Source organism: Lepidochelys kempii, chromosome 9 (assembly GCF_965140265.1).
Source record: "Lepidochelys kempii isolate rLepKem1 chromosome 9, rLepKem1.hap2, whole genome shotgun sequence".
NCBI lineage: Eukaryota > Metazoa > Chordata > Testudines > Cheloniidae > Lepidochelys > Lepidochelys kempii.
In genome coordinates, this window is record NC_133264.1 from 97,750,807 (window position 1) to 97,768,937 (window position 18,131).

Genomic DNA, 18,131 nt, shown 5'->3' on the forward strand with positions numbered 1-18,131 from the left:
CTAGGGGGTTCCTATTCCCTCTGAGCCTGACCTCCTGCTCTTAGTCTCCACACTCACACACGCTCTTCCTCTAACTTCCTTCCAGCCTTATAGCGCCTGCTAATGAGGCTGGCAGGTGTGGTCAGTTACTAGGCAAACATAGGGCGATTCACCCAGCCCCAATCCATTCTCCCTGATTGGGGCTGGAATGGCAGGAGCTGATTAAGGGCTTCTCCAGCAGGACCCTGCCACAGTGCTACACACATTTTAGAGGTGGTGTATTTCCCCTGTGATCCCTTGGGGTGGTGGAGAGCTGCACCACCCACAACACAGGCCTGCACCTTAAAAGCACAATCTGATGCATAGTATATGGATTACATACAGTATTATTTTATTATATCTTATACACACACATTAATATTTATATGGCAGTGCATGGATTGCTCTTTCTTGAGCTGTCAAATCAGAAGAGCTACTGAAGTAACCAGGGGTTCCACACTCTATTAATTTTATACCAAATTTTTTAACAGCTTGTGTCGGGGTGGACTAGGCCCAGAGGCCCCCTGCTGGAGGCCTCCGGGTCTCACCACACCCCATCCCAGAGAGAAGCAGAAGAGAAGTCCTCCAAGCGGCTTAGAGTGGCTGCAGGAGTGGCCAGGAGGGCCATGTAAAAAGGAGCAGCAGTGACAGAATCAGTCAGTTACTGCCTGGAGCTGGAAGAGAGAGACCGGGATTCCTGGCTGGCTGAAAGAGCAGTAGTACCACAGACAGTTCAGTCTGGGCAGGGTCCAGGAGAACTAAGAAGGAGCTCCTGGTTGGCTGCTGGGATGGAGCCCAGAGAGGGCTGCAGGAAAACAGTGCCCCTGGAAGAGGTTTGTTCTGTTCCACTTACAGACAGTGTGTGTGACTTCTCTGGAAGGCTGAGACACTTGAAGACCTGCCAAAGAAACCATCGACTAAGGGGAGAACTTGCGAGAGGTGGGTACCAGCCCATTATCACAAACCGAGAAACTGCAAGCACACGCACTTGACCAGGGGGGCACTTGTGAGAGGTGGGTGCTGACCCCATTACACAGTCTCTAAAATTATGCCCAAGATTTTTGCTTGCTCAGAATTTCAGATTTGTATAAGCAAACTGTATTTGCTGTAATGACTGGAATTCTGTATAAAAATACCATCTGTACATGCAATAAACTATTACAGCTGCAGTTTTAGAGGTGAGGCTGAAGCTGTTTTGAAAATCTGTCCCGTATCTATATGCTGTTACCCCCTTACCACATTGGACCTTGATTAATAGATTCAATAGCTAATCTATGAAGAATTCATGGAGGAACGTTAAGACCTAACACTTTTCCACTGTAGTGGGGGAACTGTGGAAAACCTGTACATTGGGACACCCCACCTTTCTGGTGAAGAATGGATGTGACATCAGTGGCAGGCCTTGTAAGGGGTGGATTTGTAAAGCATTTTGAGAACCTTGGATTGCAAGTGCCACAGAAGTGCAGTATATAAAGACAGCAACACTAAGCACTTCCATATTCAAGTCAATTCAGATATTTTAGGAAAAAAGTTATTAGATAAAAATATACTGCAATTGATCCTTCACTGTAACTTACTCAATCTTAAATGCCAGAATAGGAGCAGTACTTTTGTGACACAAAAGCATTTCCATTTTAATTCTTATGCCATTAATAGCTTAAAAATGAGTCAAGCAAAACAATAAACTTAAGTGTCTTACCAGAATAATTATTGAGCCGAAACCTCCCCCAGCAAAAGTGCACTCGGCACTGCTTCCTCACCGTCTCTTTCATTAGGCAATGATATACAAAGATAAAGAGCCCTAAAGGAAGAAGGAAGACAAAATCAGTATTTTTCATATTGATTCCCTAGCTTCCTGCCTCATTTCTGAAGCTTTCATGCTCTCTTCAATCACAGACATATCATACAGCTCAGTATTTGACTGGTGGGTCTTACCTACATGTTCAAGGTCTAACTGATCTCCATATTTGGGGTCAGGAAGGAATTTTCCCCCAAGTCAGACTGGCAGAGACCCTCTGCAGCATGAGGCACTTGCTAGTTTGAACTAGAGTAAATGGTGGATTCTCTGTAACTTGAAGTTTTTAAATCAAGATTTGAGGACTTAATAAGTCAGCCAGAGGTTATGGGCCTATTGCAGAAGTGTATGTGTGAGGTTCTCTGGCCTGCAATTTGCAGGAGGTCAGACTAGATGATCATGATGGTCCCTTCTGGCCTTAAAGTCTGAGTCTGAGAGAGGCAGATCCACAGCCTATATTATATTAGCACAGAACTCTGAGGGCTATTCTTCTCTTCCTTAATGCACATGAGTTAACAGATGACTAAAAGAGTCCTCTACAGATTTGATATTAGGGCAGACATTCTTGGCAGTCTGCTAGTCACTGCAAAATCCAAGCATGCATTTCTATGCCCAGATGAAATGGATTGTGTCTGTGTCCCTGAAAAGGGCATAGATTGGGACCTGAATTTCAAAGGCATTACCGCAAGTCCTTACATACTAGTATTGAATTGTGACAGTGATATACTGTATAAAGTTCAGGATATCATCTCACTTACTCAAAAGGATTTTTATTATTAAACTATCCAAACTTCCAAATGATACAAACAAAGCTACTCAACCACCCCAATTTGGGTAGGTAAGATGACATTTTGGATGTATTTATATATCACACCCATAAACTGATAGAAATACACCATATTGCTATCAGCATCTCATACAGAAGTTACCTTGCAGTGTGTTACAAATGGTGAAGACATACAAGAAAAAAATCCTTGCTGATCCCCAGGCAAAAAAGGCAAAGCCCCAGGTTAAGCCGAGTAAGAATGTCAGGCTGACCATGCTTCGCAGATCATGGAGAAAGTCCTGCTTCCAGTTCTTGGATTTTATTTGCTGCTTTGATTTCATGATATGAATTTGAAGAAGAACATTGATGAACATCACTATGTTAATCAGAAATATTACACAGAAATAGGCCACAACGGAGGTGTAAAAGACAATATCATCTTGAATCCAGCAACTACAGGAAAGGGGAAGAACATAGAAAGCTGAAAATAACTAATTAGGGAGCTATTCTGTTATCAATACAGCACATGGATGGGCATTGGTTAGAATTTCCTCAGATGATGTTTCAGTAGCAGATTCCTGCTTCCCCCCTTGCTCCAGTGTGGCAGTAATAGTGCCTCTGATACATAATTCCTTCCCTGTTTTGCTCCTGAGATGCCATAGCGATGTTCTGCCCCCTGGCCAGTCCGATTGTAAATGCACAATCTGTTATTACGGGCATAGTACCATCTTAGCCAGAGCATGGCAAAAAGCAAGTTGGAGTATTCCTGATGTAAACATTATTTCAGAAGAAAGGATAAAGGAGTAGCTTAGTCTCACTGGAAAAGAAGAAAGGTTGATGTGATCTAACTGAAGAATTCAAGATTACGAGAGATTTGATAAGGACAAAGGAGATACAGGAATGAGAAGGTCAAAAACCCTGGGGAATTAACATAAGCTTGTGGAACACTGGACCAAATTATTCTTATAGCGACTCCACTGAACGCATGGAATAGGTTTGTCTTGATTTACAATCAACCTTCCAAGGGGACGAGTGGGGACAAAAAACCTAATTGGCTTCAAGACTGATCTTGATAAGTTTTTATAGAGGAGATGGTATGATGAGGCTGCCTATATGCCATTGCAGGCAATCTGCGACTGCTAGTAGCAAAGATCCCTAATGGCAGGTGATGGGACACCAGATGGGGAGGACTCTGAGTTCTACAGAGAATTCTTTCCCAAGTGTCCGGCTGTTGGGTCATGCCAACATACTCAAAATCCAACTGATCGCCATATTTTGGGTTGGGAAGGAATTTTTCTCTGGGTCAGATTGGCAGAGATCATGGGGTTATTTTGCCTTCCTCTGCAGCATGGGGCAAGGGTCATTGCCAGATTTCAACTAGTGTAAATGGTGGATTGTCTGTAACTTGAAGTCTTTAAATCATGCTTTGAGGACTTCGGTAATTCAGCCAAAAGTTGTGTCCTCTGTTACAGGAATGGGTGGGTGAGGTTCTGTGGCCTCAGCGTGCAATGTGCAGGAGGTCAGACTACATGATCATAATGGTCTTTTCTGACCTTAAGAGTCTATGAGATTATGTTAATATGTTCCAGAAGCAAAGAGATTCTTCGAAAAGAAAGAGGAATTGACACTCAAAGTGGCAAAGTAAAGAGAAGGAGATTAGCATGAACTAGAAGAAATAAAAGGAGACAAGATGTTGGGCCAATTCCTTCAAATATACTTACAAAAAAATGAATGAGTTCTGGTTTTTAGAAAATGATCCATTGCCATAAAAGTCTGTATTTATAATGAGGAGAGTAACAACTACAACAGCTGGTATTCCTAATAGCATGGGAGAAAAGAGAGATTTTAAACAGAAAACAAAAAAAGGAAATCTGGAAGTGGGAGACATCTAGTCTCCTGGATGTGACAGTCCATGATTAATAATTACAGCAGTGATACAGATGTGTAGGTCAAGGTCTCGTCTCAGTAACACGCCTGAAGGCTCTGCTGAAATCACGTGCATCAGAGCAGAATTGTCTATGTAAACTGCAGATGAGTAGGCATAAAATATCTTCATTTGCAAAATGTTCGAGTTCTCAAACATCTTCAGAAGGGATCCACTCTACTAAAATAATAGCTCAAACACAACCCCTACTAATCATTAGAAAAATCTTAGAATGGCAAAAGACAAATTGGTAGTAGCACTCTGTGTAACAATCTAATGAGGTTGACATTTTTCAAATAGTACTTGTCCACAAATCTTCAGTGCCACTCCTTTCCTGTTTACCATGTTCCTTTCAGCTCCTGTTTTTGTTTGCCAGAATGATTGTTACAGACATCATCACTGTTAAGAGCTGTGCCTAAACAGAGTTCTTGTAAGGCTAATAATCAGCATAGTTGTGTGCAAAATCTAATGACATAGATGGTGATGTACGTGTGGAATTTAAAAATAGTCACTGAGTTTAGCAACTATCCAGGCAACTTAACAGAACTATAATCACTGCGTCAAATTCTGCTCTTTTTTAATGCAAACCTGCTTGTTAGCCCCTTTTCGCCAGTCTTCCCTGCTAATGGATAGATGATGCCTTTAGTGCCCTGTTGTTTGGCGGGAGAGTGGATGGGGCCATGCTACTGCTGGAGTCCCCCAAAAATATTCTGATTGGAGCCAGAGTTCACTCAGAGGGCTCCCTGGAAGTGCATGTTGGAGTGGCAGCTACAGGACACTGTCCTTAGAGATGGAGGGCGTGATCCCCCTCTACCTGGCCACAGAATGGAGACAGGCCCATGGTTCTTCCCCCATGCTGCCTTCATTCAGGCAGCTGGTATGCACAGGATCACTAGGATTGTGATTGATCCCTGTGCAGGGGCACGAGAGGTTGGGAAAGAAGCTCATTAAGTCCCCTCTCTCTTTGCATATCCATGGAAGGGGCCAATAACAGTCTTGCTCCAGCAGAGCAGGGCTGGGTGATGCTGACCCATGAAGCCTTTGAGTATAGATACTCCTTGCAGGCACAGTACAATCCACATGCCTGTATTCCTGTGCAGAAGAGGAGCAGCAAGGACTATCTGCTACACTCCCATGTCATAGAATCATAGAATATCAGGGTTGGAAGGGACCCCAGAAGGTCATCTAGTCCAACCCCCTGCTCGAAGCAGGACCAATTCCCAGTTAAATCATCCCAGCCAGGGCTTTGTCAAGCCTGACCTTAAAAACCTCTAAGGAAGGAGATTCTACCACCTCCCTAGGTAACGCATTCCAGTGTTTCACCACCCTCTTAGTGAAAAAGTTTTTCCTAATATCCAATCTAAACCTCCCCCACTGCAACTTGAGACCATTACTCCTCGTTCTGTTATCTGCTACCATTGAGAACAGTCTAGAGCCATCCTCTTTGGAACCCCCTTTCAGATAGTTGAAAGCAGCTATCAAATCCCCCCTCATTCTTCTCTTCTGCAGGCTAAACAATCCCAGCTCCCTCAGCCTCTCCTCATAAGTCATGTGTTCCAGACCCCTAATCATTTTTGTTGCCCTTCGCTGGACTCTCTCCAATTTATCCACATCCTTCTTGTAGTGTGGGGCCCAAAACTGGACACAGTACTCCAGATGAGGCCTCACCAATGTCGAATAGAGGGGAACGATCACGTCCCTCGATCTGCTCGCTATGCCCCTACTTATACATCCCAAAATGCCATTGGCCTTCTGGGCAACAAGGGCACACTGCTGGCTCATATCCAGCTTCTGGTCCACTGTCACCCCTAGGTCCTTTTCCGCAGAACTGCTGCCTAGCCATTCGGTCCCTAGTCTGTAGCTGTGCATTGGGTTCTTCCGTCCTAAGTGCAGGACCCTGCACTTATCCTTATTGAACCTCATCAGATTTCTTTTGGCCCAATCCTCCAATTTGTCTAGGTCCTTCTGTATCCTATCCCTCCCCTCCAGCGTATCTACCACTCCTCCCAGTTTAGTATCATCCGCAAATTTGCTGAGAGTGCAATCCACACCATCCTCCAGATCATTTATGAAGATATTGAACAAAACCGGCCCCAGGACCGACCCTTGGGGCACTCCACTTGATACCGGCTGCCAACTAGACATGGAGCCATTGATCACTACCCGTTGAGCCCGACAATCTAGCCAGCTTTCTACCCACCTTATAGTGCATTCATCCAGCCCATACTTCCTTAACTTGCTGACAAGAATACTGTGGGAGACTGTGTCAAAAGCTTTGCTAAAGTCAAGAAACAATACATCCACTGCTTTCCCTTCATCCACAGAACCAGTAATCTCATCATAAAAGGCGATTAGATTAGTCAGGCATGACCTTCCCTTGGTGAATCCATGCTGGCTGTTCCTGATCACTTTCCTCTCATGCAAGTGTCCAGGAGTAGCTGTCAGCAGGACCTGTCTGGGCTAGGGAATCCTACTTGTAGTGGTGAAGTGCATTTTCATGTGAGGAATGCCTACATTAGAGCAGTACACCAAGCACAGATATCAAGAGAGATAAGCTGCTTACTTACCCCACCCAGCAATGCAGAATTTCAGTATGTAGTTTGGAATGTATATTCTGAAGACTTTGAGAGCAAAGTACATGTGAACCGATTCCAGGCCCATCCATGAGAAGGCTACAAGCAGGAAGTAATGAAGGAACACAGCCACTGTGATATACAGGCCCTGGTTGTTAAATGATGACAGCCAGGGATTGACCAGGAATAACAGGTTTAGCATCAGCAGTGCAGTGCAGAGATTTACCAGGATTTTTGAAGGATAATCTCTGCGAAGCTTGCTAAAATAAAAGTGAAAAGAAATGAGAGTTTCCAATATTGTCATTGTGCAGTTGCACTTGTTGCCAATTAATGAAAGGTTATCACATTGGTTCTCTAGCAGGAGGTAATAAAAATGTGTATTCAATAGCCTAAGTGACTTAAAACTAAGCTTCATAAAAACTTGTTTTTAATTAAAAACACTCCCCTAGTATCCAACATCAGGGCACACCCTACACACTAACTTCTTAAATAACAGACAGAATTCAATTCCCTGCTGGTTCCGTGCTGCAAAGGCTAGGAGTAGATGATATCCATGTTCGGAGGAGCATTCTAGAATTGGCATGATGGCAGTGAGTGGAAAAGACAAAACTTCATTGTCTTACAGCCATAGCCCATGTTTTACTTAATACAATATTATTTGTATTATGACAGCACCTAAAGACCCTCCTGAGATTAGAGCCACATTGCACTGGACACTATAGAAACACAGAGTAAAAGACATGCCTTGCCTCAAAGAATTTATAATCTAAACACAAGACAGACAAAGAATAGGAGAAGGAATGTATAAATATCTCTATTGTACAGATGGGGAACTAAGCCACAGAGAGATTTAGTGACTTGCCCTGAGCTCCCTATTGTGTCCAGGTCTCCTGAGTCCTATTCCAGTGTCTTAAACACAACACCATCCTTCCTCTTTGCAAATTTAAGTTTAATTTAAATTAAATAATGAAAATAAACAATCTTTCTATGGGGAAAGGAAATGAACCCATTTAGGTGGTTATGAGGCGTTACCACCTCTTGCTACCCATCAAATATTAAGTATACCCTGCACTGCATGCTACTTTATTCCTTATAACTGTGAGTAGGTAAGACATTACGGCCAGATTTTCAGGTGTGTCTGTACATTAAAGTGCCCACAACAATGCATGCTCTGTTGCTGTGACTGTGCACACCAAAAGGAATATTTGCAAATGCCAAGCAAAGGATAGTTGTTTAGATGCTTAAATGAGTACCTCTGTGCACAAAACCACCTAGTTTGCAAGTAGTTATAGTAACTACAACTGCATGTGCACTTTTCTGGTAATTTGGCCCATAGCGTCTAGTCCAGAAGTGTCAGCTCACCTTTCGTTTGTACATCAAGGAGACTAAAACAGCAAAAACATAGGGAAGAGAAAAATCCATACATGGAAAAGGAACTCCTTAAAACTGAAAGGATTGCAGACAAACAGACTTTTAACTTAGAAAGGCAAATAAAAAATAATGAAAAAGCAAGAAGAAATAGAGGTCTAAAATCTACAATGCTACTATACAATTATGAGCTTCTCTTCAATCTAAATTAATTCTTATGGCTTTCTACATGTGGAAAGAGCCTGGAATAACTATTGCTGAAGAGCTATTCTGCACTAGCTCTCTAGTTTTAGTGGGGAATAGCTATTATGCTTTAAAGTTACACAGAAGCTATTTCACAGTAACTTCCCTGTAAGTCCTCATGTAGACAAACACTTCTTTCCAAAAGATCCTCCTATAGTTCTCCATAACTTTGCTTCATCATCATTCAGTTGGTATATTAGTTCATCAAAATACACAAAACATGTAATGAGTATTTCTATTCCACCACATTGAATATCTTTTCAGCACTCTAAGACACATCAATGGCAGAGTGATCCACCTTTCTGGTAGACCTGATGCACATTTACACTGAGAGCCTTTTATATTGCCCTTTGAGAATAAGGTCTCATAGTAAATCTCTCAGACACCTCATGGAGGATAGGTTCATCAGTGGCTATTACCAAGATGATCAGGTATGCAACCCCATGCTCTGGATTTCCTTAGGCCTCTGACTGCCAGATGCTGGGATTGGATGACAGCGGATGGATCACTTGATGATTGCCCTGTTTTGTTAATTCCTTTTGAAGCATCTGGCACTGGCCACTGTCGGAAGACCAGATACAGTGCTAAATGGACCATTGTCTGACCCAGTATAGCCATTCTTATGTTCTCATAATCTGTGCTTACCACTTTTTCAGGATAACATAAGGCCCAATATTATTGGAGACTTTTCCCATACATTTAAAAATCCATATTGATCAAGCAAAATTATTTCTTTTATTCAGATTTGTCAGTGCCTATGTCGGGCTGTAGGTGCTTACTATAAAAAGAAGTGGATTTCTATCTTACTTGGGAGTAAATGTGAGCTTCTACTCTGAAAAGTGTCTCTAAAAATATCGTTGTAGGATTCCATGATTATTGTATCTCAGTGATTTCCAAATACTGGATATGTGTTTAGTTTAAAAATAAAAAAAGAGGCTTTTCTAGCTGCAAGCCCTGCAAACTCTTCTGGATTCTTGCAAATGCTATATTTTTTCCATGTCATGCACCATAACCAGCAGGCCAATTAGATCCTTGGTTAATCTATGCAACCCTGTTGTCTTCAGATTATGCCATCTGTAAAATCTGAGCAACTCACTGGAATCAGGGCCAGCTCCAGGCACCAGCTTTGCAAGCAGGTGCTTGGGGCAACATTCAGAATGGGGCAGCAGTCCATGTCCCCCGGCGGCAATTCGGCGGCAACTGCTTGGGGCAGCAAAATTGGTAGAGTCACCCATGACTAGAATTTAGCAAACAATTCTGTGGATATTTCACAAAGTGAAGAACAACCCACTTACTCTCTTTTATTTGTATTGGCGTTACAGTGCAAACAAGGGTTACAAGTAGGAAAAACTTATGTTTTGTCACTCAAGTAAGAAGATATGACTCTAAATAACAGGTGCCATTTTTCCTGTCACTTTCCAGAGGAGATCTACATTTCAAGGCTGTGTTTAATAGGAACAATCTTTTATTTTCTGCCTCCTTTAACACTGCATATAGAGATTGGGACCCAAACCATTGAACGTACAGGATATTCCATCCTCTTGCCATGACACCATATCAGGAACACAAGAGCTGCCAAACTGGTTCAAACCAGTGGTTGAATACAGCCCATACCATATCTCCAAGAGTGGCCAGTACCAAATGTTCCGGAGCAAGGTGAAAGAAACACTGCAGTAGGCAGTTTTGGAATAACATGTTCACAGGGGAAATCACTTCCTAATCTCCATTAGTTGGAGGTTGTCTTATGCCCTGAAGCATGAAGTGTTATATCACCACTATTCCACTGTATTATATTCAGATCATCCTTCCATCATCATCTTGTGACTGATCTAGCATCAATGTTACTGAAAACTCCTGCAGTGACTGCAGGGGTCATTTATTGCTTTTGCATGGGGGGAAAAATAAAAGAAAGGATTCAACTTACTCAAGAGTTAGGTGCATCACCAGCAATACCCCCAAGCAAAGGGCAGAGGCACCACATCCTGCATAGGTTATCAGAGTTAATATGCGATGAGTCACACCATCTATCACTGTCCGGGTTAAGTCCTAGGTCAAAATATAAAGAGTTCTGGTCATTACTCATAACTGGCCTACGTCATGCAGAAAAAATCCAATTGCTTCCTACATTTTCACATTAGGGAAAGAGCAGTTTCTAGTCCTTTTTTTTTCTAAATGTTTGTATTATTTTTACAAACCACTCATTTTAGAATGTAGTGAAATACCAGAGACAGTGAAAATATCCAGTATTTAATTGCCAAGAAGTTGCAAAAGCATCATTCTCATTGCACTTCAGACTTCCATGCGGCTTTTAAAGTAATACAGCAAAAATATTGAATGGACATTCATTTTGTAGAAGAAACTCTCATTTGTTAAAATGGGAGTTGCTGAAAGTGGGGGGGATGGAGACACATGCCAGATGCTTCAAAGTGTGGGAGGATTCACCAAGTTAAAAGTACTTTCAAGAGCCAGGCTGTGAAAAACACTCCGTGAAATGGGCCTCACTCCCATAGATTCCTTCCCAATGACGTTCATGACATGAATCTTGTTGCCTGCCATAACCTGCTGCTATATGCTTTATATGTGACTTTTGAACCAAGCAAGAGTAATTTGTTTCCTTTTGTACTGAGAATTGTAGACATCGTGCAGTCAAAACAGTTCCTACAGTGTATGTAACCGGAATGGCAATGGAGAATAGTGAGTTTACAATTTGGTTCAGTCTGACTTGTTTTATTTAGAAATAGGACAAGCTGCATGAAATCTACAACATCCAAATTTCCTTCTTATAGAAGTAACATTTTTACTACCAGAGAGGGCTCTTGCATCTATATTTGAGGTGAGTAATGATGACCTCTAGGGACCAGTTAGTTTAATCACAGGTGTGTATTTGTGTTTATATTGCACATACCAAAGGGAAATGGACCACGTGTTTCCCCCAGGCAGGTTCTCCTATGGCAGGGTGAGGAAATTCTGCTAGTGTCTGCTACATAGTTTATTCAGAATTCCCCAATCACTTTGCTTTTCGTTGCAACCATTTTCAATCCTTCATTTGTACACTGTCTGTTTTGATAAAGGTTTTTGGGCCAGGAACTTTGTTAAAGTACTTAACACACTTTTGGTGTTATGTAAATAATAGATGATAATGCTGGTACATTTTTAGATTAAGAGAGTTTAATTAGTGACACTTTCAGGGAAACTGAACAACATTAGTTGCTGTTGGCAGGTAACTAACATTACCATACAACCCAATACAACAGCTAATGCAGTAATATTCATTAGGGAGAATTGTAAAGATGCAATGAAAGCTAAGAGGCAATGACAATTGCTGTAAAATGAATTTGTACTGAGTGTGCAGTTGGACTTCAGTTTCTTTTTTAACTTAAAACTTACTTTTATTTGCTTTCTTTATTAGTATGACTTCCAGCCAAATACAATTTGCTCTCTAAAAGCTAATTTGGAACTAAGAGGTCTCCCACAAGTCCAGTGATGACTTGGTGTAGTGCCGTCAATGTCTTCTGGAGATGATTCATGGAGTACTTACCAGCAACACTCCAAAATGGGTAAGATGGTTACAATAACAGATTGTGTAATTCATATCTCTGTGTTTCACTTCACACCCTGATGTATTCCAACCACCGAGTCCATCTGTACAATACAGAAAGGAATTTTTAACCAGTTAGTCATATCCAGTAATTTATAGCTCTGAAAAATGAAAGAGGTGTGATTATGAGCTCAAGGTAGTACAGATAGCAGGGTCAGCTAACAGCTCACATGGGTGAGATTTCACACAAGAACACGTTTTGAATTACTGTCAGAGATTAGAATCTCTAAACTTGTACAGATGAAACTTGGGGAATGAAGAAATATTTCTAGTACTACATATTTATATATATATAGAGAGAGAGGTTGGCTAGATTACATCTAAGGAGGTGGGGACATGGTAAATATTTGAAAGGTGGGGAGGAACAGTTTAGGTCAGGGGAGTCAAACATTCTGCTTGGAGACCAGATCTCTCCTGGTGTGACTTATTTATAACCTATTTATGTGGCTGGTATCACATATTCAGATTCTGCAGAATCTAAACTCTCAGTTAAAAGAAGAAGAAATTTCTATCATTGGTGAGTGCACAGAAAACGTTCCAAACGTGAGCTGATTGTAAATTAGTACACTGTTGTCTTCCTGAATCTGCAGAAAGTGTGGGCCAAATTCCACGCTCAGCTACACTAGAATGACACCATTAACTTAATGGAGTAACTCTGAGAAGAATGTTAATCTTTCATTGCAAAACCATGATATGTAAAGCTTGAATCATGTATTTTAGGGAGAAAGAAGTGATCTCCCAGGAACTCCCAATCTCCGCTTTATTTGCCCCCCCCCCCCCTTCAAAGGTTTTATTTTGGACCAGCCTACCCTTCCAGATAGAGATGAATGGCTAAAGGGGCTCACTGGAGACTGACATAAAGCAACCCCTCCCCCTTCTGAAGCGTTTTGGAGCTCTTTTAGTATTGTTTGTAGTCCAACGTTATATCTACACTAGCACTTTTGTTGGTAACTTTTGTTGGTCAGGGGTGTGAAAAAAACCCACCCCCTGACTGACAAAATATTCACTGACAAAAGGGCCGGTGTGAACAACGGAGGGAGAGCACCTACAGCCACTCGTTGGGAGGAAAGCTCTCTCCTGCCGGCATAGCCAGCTACGTAAGAGACCTTACAGTGGCACAGGTCTGTAGTGTTGACGTACCTAGGGTGACCAGATAGCAACTGTGAAAAAACGGGACGGGGTGTGGGGGGGTAAAAGGTGCTTATATAAGAAAGTCTGCAAAAATGGAACTGTCTCTTTAAAAATGGGACAGCTGGTCACCCTAGACATAGCCTAACTCTAATTTTTTGTTAAATCCATCCTACACACTCAGTAGATTTAAGAGCATTGACAGTGATTTTCTGCCATTTCTAACCAGGAGATCAGCTAGCCCTTCCTGTGAGCATTTCATTGTTTTGGGGAGGGAAGTACTTTTGTTACTGGGAACTGTTTTATCTTACCAGAAAGTGTTAGTTATTCTGCTAGTCCACATTAAAAGCAGAACACAAATGAGATGGGCCAACCCCAATTCCTGGATCCTGTCACCCATAAATTCTGAGAACTTTCAGATTTGAATCCTGATCCAAATTCAATGACTGGCCCCTTTATTTATAATGGGCCAAACCAAAACCTTGGATCCAGACACTCCTGCAAATTCAGAATCCCAATCCGAATTTGAGCCCACCCCAGCTTTGATTCTCCACTGACCCTAGTACTATACCTCTGTAGCTACGTTGCAGTCAATGGAGTTACTCCTGATTTGCACCAGTGTAAACGAGTGCAGAATTAGCCCCAACCTGCATACTCAGCAACCTTCAGGTAGCATTTTCAATAAGGATAACTTGTCCAACCCCATTCCTGTTAATGAGCTAGAGGTATGAACAGCACCTCCTTATGCTAACCATACTCCACTGAATTAGTCCTGTTCAGTTGCATGTCCAGGTGAAGATGATTATAATAATACTCTGTGTGTCTAAAGCACTTTCTAGCCGAATATCTTATTGCTCCTTAACAACCATTAATAAATACTGTCTCACAACACCACTGTGAGGGAGGAAATTGTTATCTCCATTTACAAGTGGATGAGTGTCAGAATCAGGAACAGAAAACCCAGGTCTGTTGGTCTTATGCATTTATAATACAGTGATTACTATCATATCTATATCCTGACTCCCAATCTTATGCCTAGCCTGCCCATAGGGGGTTTATTATTCATATCTGCTAATCAGACCTACTTATTAAACAGTTGAAACTTAAATTAATCAAATCAGTGTTACTCTTAAGTAAATTCAGTTTTAGATTTACTTTTACTCTGCTTTTAGCTTAGTTTTACTCTTCACCATTTGTGTTGATGCCTCATTACAAGTACTGCTAGATGACCATCCCTCAGAAATAACACTGACTATATTGGTTGTCATAGAATGGCTGGCCCTTTGAGGGAAGATGGAACCCAGCCCATCTGTGACAAGCATAACCTGCCTCCCCAGGTGCAGAAAATTGGTAACTGATAAAGGAGAGGATTGAATAAAAAGAGTCCAGAAAAGGCAGATGCCTGTCACAGTCCCTAGGGAAGGGAGTTACTGAAAGAAGCTGCTGGGGAAAAGAAGTCTATGAGCCACAGTCCCAGGAAGAAGGACTGTGACATCCTAGATTTGAGTGGTGAGTTATGGATTGGGGAGGCCCCGAACATAAAGCCACAGTCCCAGGAAGGTGGACTGTGCAACCCTCACCCTGAGGGGTGAGCCGAAATGAATGTTTGTGGATGCTAAATTATACGGAATAAGTTAGACCCTAGAAGAGGAGGAACTATTGTTTCAAAGAGCTTGGCTGTGACTGAATTATTCTTGGGGCACTCAGAGAAACTGAGGCAGGGTGCCTGTGGGCCACCCCAGGCTGTGCGGGGGAGACTTGGGATGGCATGTGCACAATGGTGTAGACTTCAGTAAGAAGCACCTATCCTGGATGCACTTGACCTGAACTACAGACATCAGTGTTTGTAATGGCACATTAGGTAGCCAAGGGCATCATCAGGATGGTGATGGCTAAAATATGGCAACCTTGTAAATAGTACTTACTGTTCTTTGTAAAGTCCCAAAACACACAGTGCATTGTAGCATTGTTCTGAAAGAAAGGAAAGTGAGTGCTGTGACATTGCTGCACACTCCCTTTAATGTTTGCTCTTTAACTCTGACTGTATGAGAAGTGATCAATCCTAATTTGTTTTCCACTCTGAGGGGCAAAAACTGGGTTTGGCAAAGACTTCTGCAGAGGTTGTTTGTTTCAAAAACAGCTACATGGCCAGTTGGAGTACAAGCTTCCGCCATGTTGCCCTCTCAATGTGTCTCAAGTCTGACCTAAGTAGCCCATCTAGAAATAAAAGTGGAGTTCAGTCTGTTCTCATTCACACCTGGGTCTCTGCTGAGACCATAAGCAAGGTTCCCAAATGTGCTGGTGGTTTTTGGGATGTGCACTCCTGTCCACTGAGAGCTGGACTTAAGAATACCAGCAATCTCACATGTGCCATCAAAAAGCTCTCAGGTGGTAACAACTTTTACTGCCTACCTGGGCTAGATTAGAAGGGGCATCCTAGAGATCAGTGGTTTTCCCATTACCACTTTCCTAGATCATCCCAACCTCCCATCAGTATGTTTATCTTATTCCGTAAGAGTTGGGCTATGTCTACACTATGGACCTTACAGCGGCACAACAGCACCTGGACCAGTAGACCATCTTGGTCACACATTTGCTGTGAAACCTTTTAGGCAAGTCACCTAGCTATTCTGTGTCGCAGCTTCCCATCTGTCAAGTGAGGAGGATGATACCCACCCACCCTAGGGAAGTCCATGGAGAGGTATGAATGGAAAGCGCAATATAAGTATTACATAATATTACCAAAGCTTTGTGCAGGAGGAGGGGGTGAATTTCACCCTAAATGTTAATATGCAGTATTTCTAGGTAGCACCTGAAGGCTGTAAGAAGAAACAAAGTGCTTTCCTCTGCCTTTCTGCCCTTACAATACTCCAAAAAGTTGTTTCTGATTAATACGATCTGCAATAAAAAGCAGGCTCCTCTCTGAAACTCTGTATGTTTTCATGTACTCTTTGTAACAAAAGGACACAACTAAATTTTAGCCAAGGGCCTACTGATTGAAAAGTGCAGTCAGTATACCGTGGGCCACTTCTGCAGATCAAGTCATATTTCTGCATGCCAGCACCCAGACTGGGTGTAGCATTTTTGTGTTTATGTTGCTGTCTCTTTGCACTAAGTGCTGAATTATAGTTTCTTAATCTTAATTAATAGGCGGGGGGGGGGGGGAGAAATCAACTTGTGTTGGTTTCCCTGAGATCAAGGGAAAAGAGTGAGTGCCCCTTACTGCCAGCTAGAGATTTGGTAAGGGAATGCATGCTTAGGTAACTTGTGTGAATTAGACAGACCGCCTGAAATCCATTTGAACTGTTCATCTTGCAGTTGCCCTGCAGCATGCAAAGATTAGTTCAGTAGGAGGAATGTTTCAAGTGGACAACAAGACAGGAAATCCTATTTTAAGGATGAACAGAGATTAAATTGAATTTAATTGAAAAGGCTTGTGATTAAATAAAAATGCTATACTTTATTTGGTTTTATATGCTGTAGAAGAATATTCACTGGCTCACTGAGGTTGTGAATTGATACATTTTCAATGCTGGCACTCACAACATCGGTGTTCAACACTTCATTCCTGCGACTGCTATCCTGTAATGGAAATGTACAGAAAATAAGAGTTCAGGCTACTAGGATTCCAACTGTTTGCTGTCTGATTTGTTTGAAAACTGTGTTTATTAGAATCAATGAGAGGACACCTGGGAATACCTGATTTAATTCAGATTCCCGCTATTTATTTAGGAAATGTAGTTAGTGGGAAATTCAGAGACAAACTCTCTTCTAATTAGCTAAAGTGAAACATAGCTGCAACCATATTGACTGGACCAGAAGAGTTTCACAACCATTTCCCTACAACAAGGTAGTCTGTGGCATATCACTTAAAATGTTAGACATGAAGCCCAAAAGATTGAGAACCCTTCAAGCCAGAGACAATGTCTTCTTGTATGTGCAGAAGCAACACTTTGTACACTGAGTGCTACCATAATATAAATTGAAATAATATCCAGGCTTTCTAGTGTGCCCATCTTTATAGTATCTGGAGTGCAACAAAATTCCAAAAAGTAACAGAACAGTCTGCAAGACTGCATATCATTGTTGCTGTTATTTTTAAGGATAATTTGACAGGTATTATGCATGTTCTGTAAGAAACAGTAAATTTATACTGAAGGAGAGAGATTAGGTTGTGTTCTGATTATTTTGTGAAATAAAAGAGTTGGGATAACGCCAAATAGGCAAGATGAAAATTACTCAAATCTCTGTAGACAGTGATCAGAGAAGCCTAGAAACACAGAAGGCCAGTTGGGCCATCCAGTATGCTCCCCACAGATGCAAGGTTGTACCTTACCCCACATTTATTATTACAGGGTCCACTCTAGTTTTAATTGTGCCCAGCAATGCAGCTTCCTCTAGCTAATAGATAACTCTGCCAGGATCCTTTCCCTGCACAGTTTAGGAGAAGCAGTTTATCTAAATACTATTAGGCTAGTGTTCGCTAATGACAATATTTACCACAAAGAGCGACGTTTTCCAAAAAAATTAAACTGAATCTTTGAATGATATTCTGGATCTAAAGATTGGCTCCCCAAGTAGCTCCTCAGTAATCTTGGCAAAAACACAGCAGCCCAGGCCTTTTTAAAAGGTTCTTCACGTATATCAGTCTGTATGAAAGAGATAAAATGCTCAGAGATATGTCTGCCTCAGGCCTAATACACAGTAATATCCCTAGG

The 18,131-nt window shown here is 41.8% G+C and overlaps 1 protein-coding gene across 1 annotated transcript; it reads right to left on the reverse strand.

Moving 5' to 3' along the window:
* Positions 1-416: 416 nt before the first annotated feature.
* On the reverse strand, positions 417-17,923 carry LOC140916744 (adhesion G-protein coupled receptor G2-like). Its single transcript, XM_073358460.1, has 8 exons — positions 17,914-17,923; positions 16,873-16,995; positions 15,339-15,384; positions 12,226-12,329; positions 10,612-10,733; positions 7,071-7,336; positions 1,718-1,819; positions 417-916 (listed from the first exon to the last, which is right to left on the reverse strand). The coding sequence occupies exons 3-8, from the start codon at positions 15,370-15,372 to the stop codon at positions 777-779; spliced, it is 768 nt and encodes a 255-aa protein (XP_073214561.1). The 5' UTR covers positions 15,373-15,384; positions 16,873-16,995; positions 17,914-17,923; the 3' UTR covers positions 417-776.
* Positions 17,924-18,131: the final 208 nt, after the last annotated feature.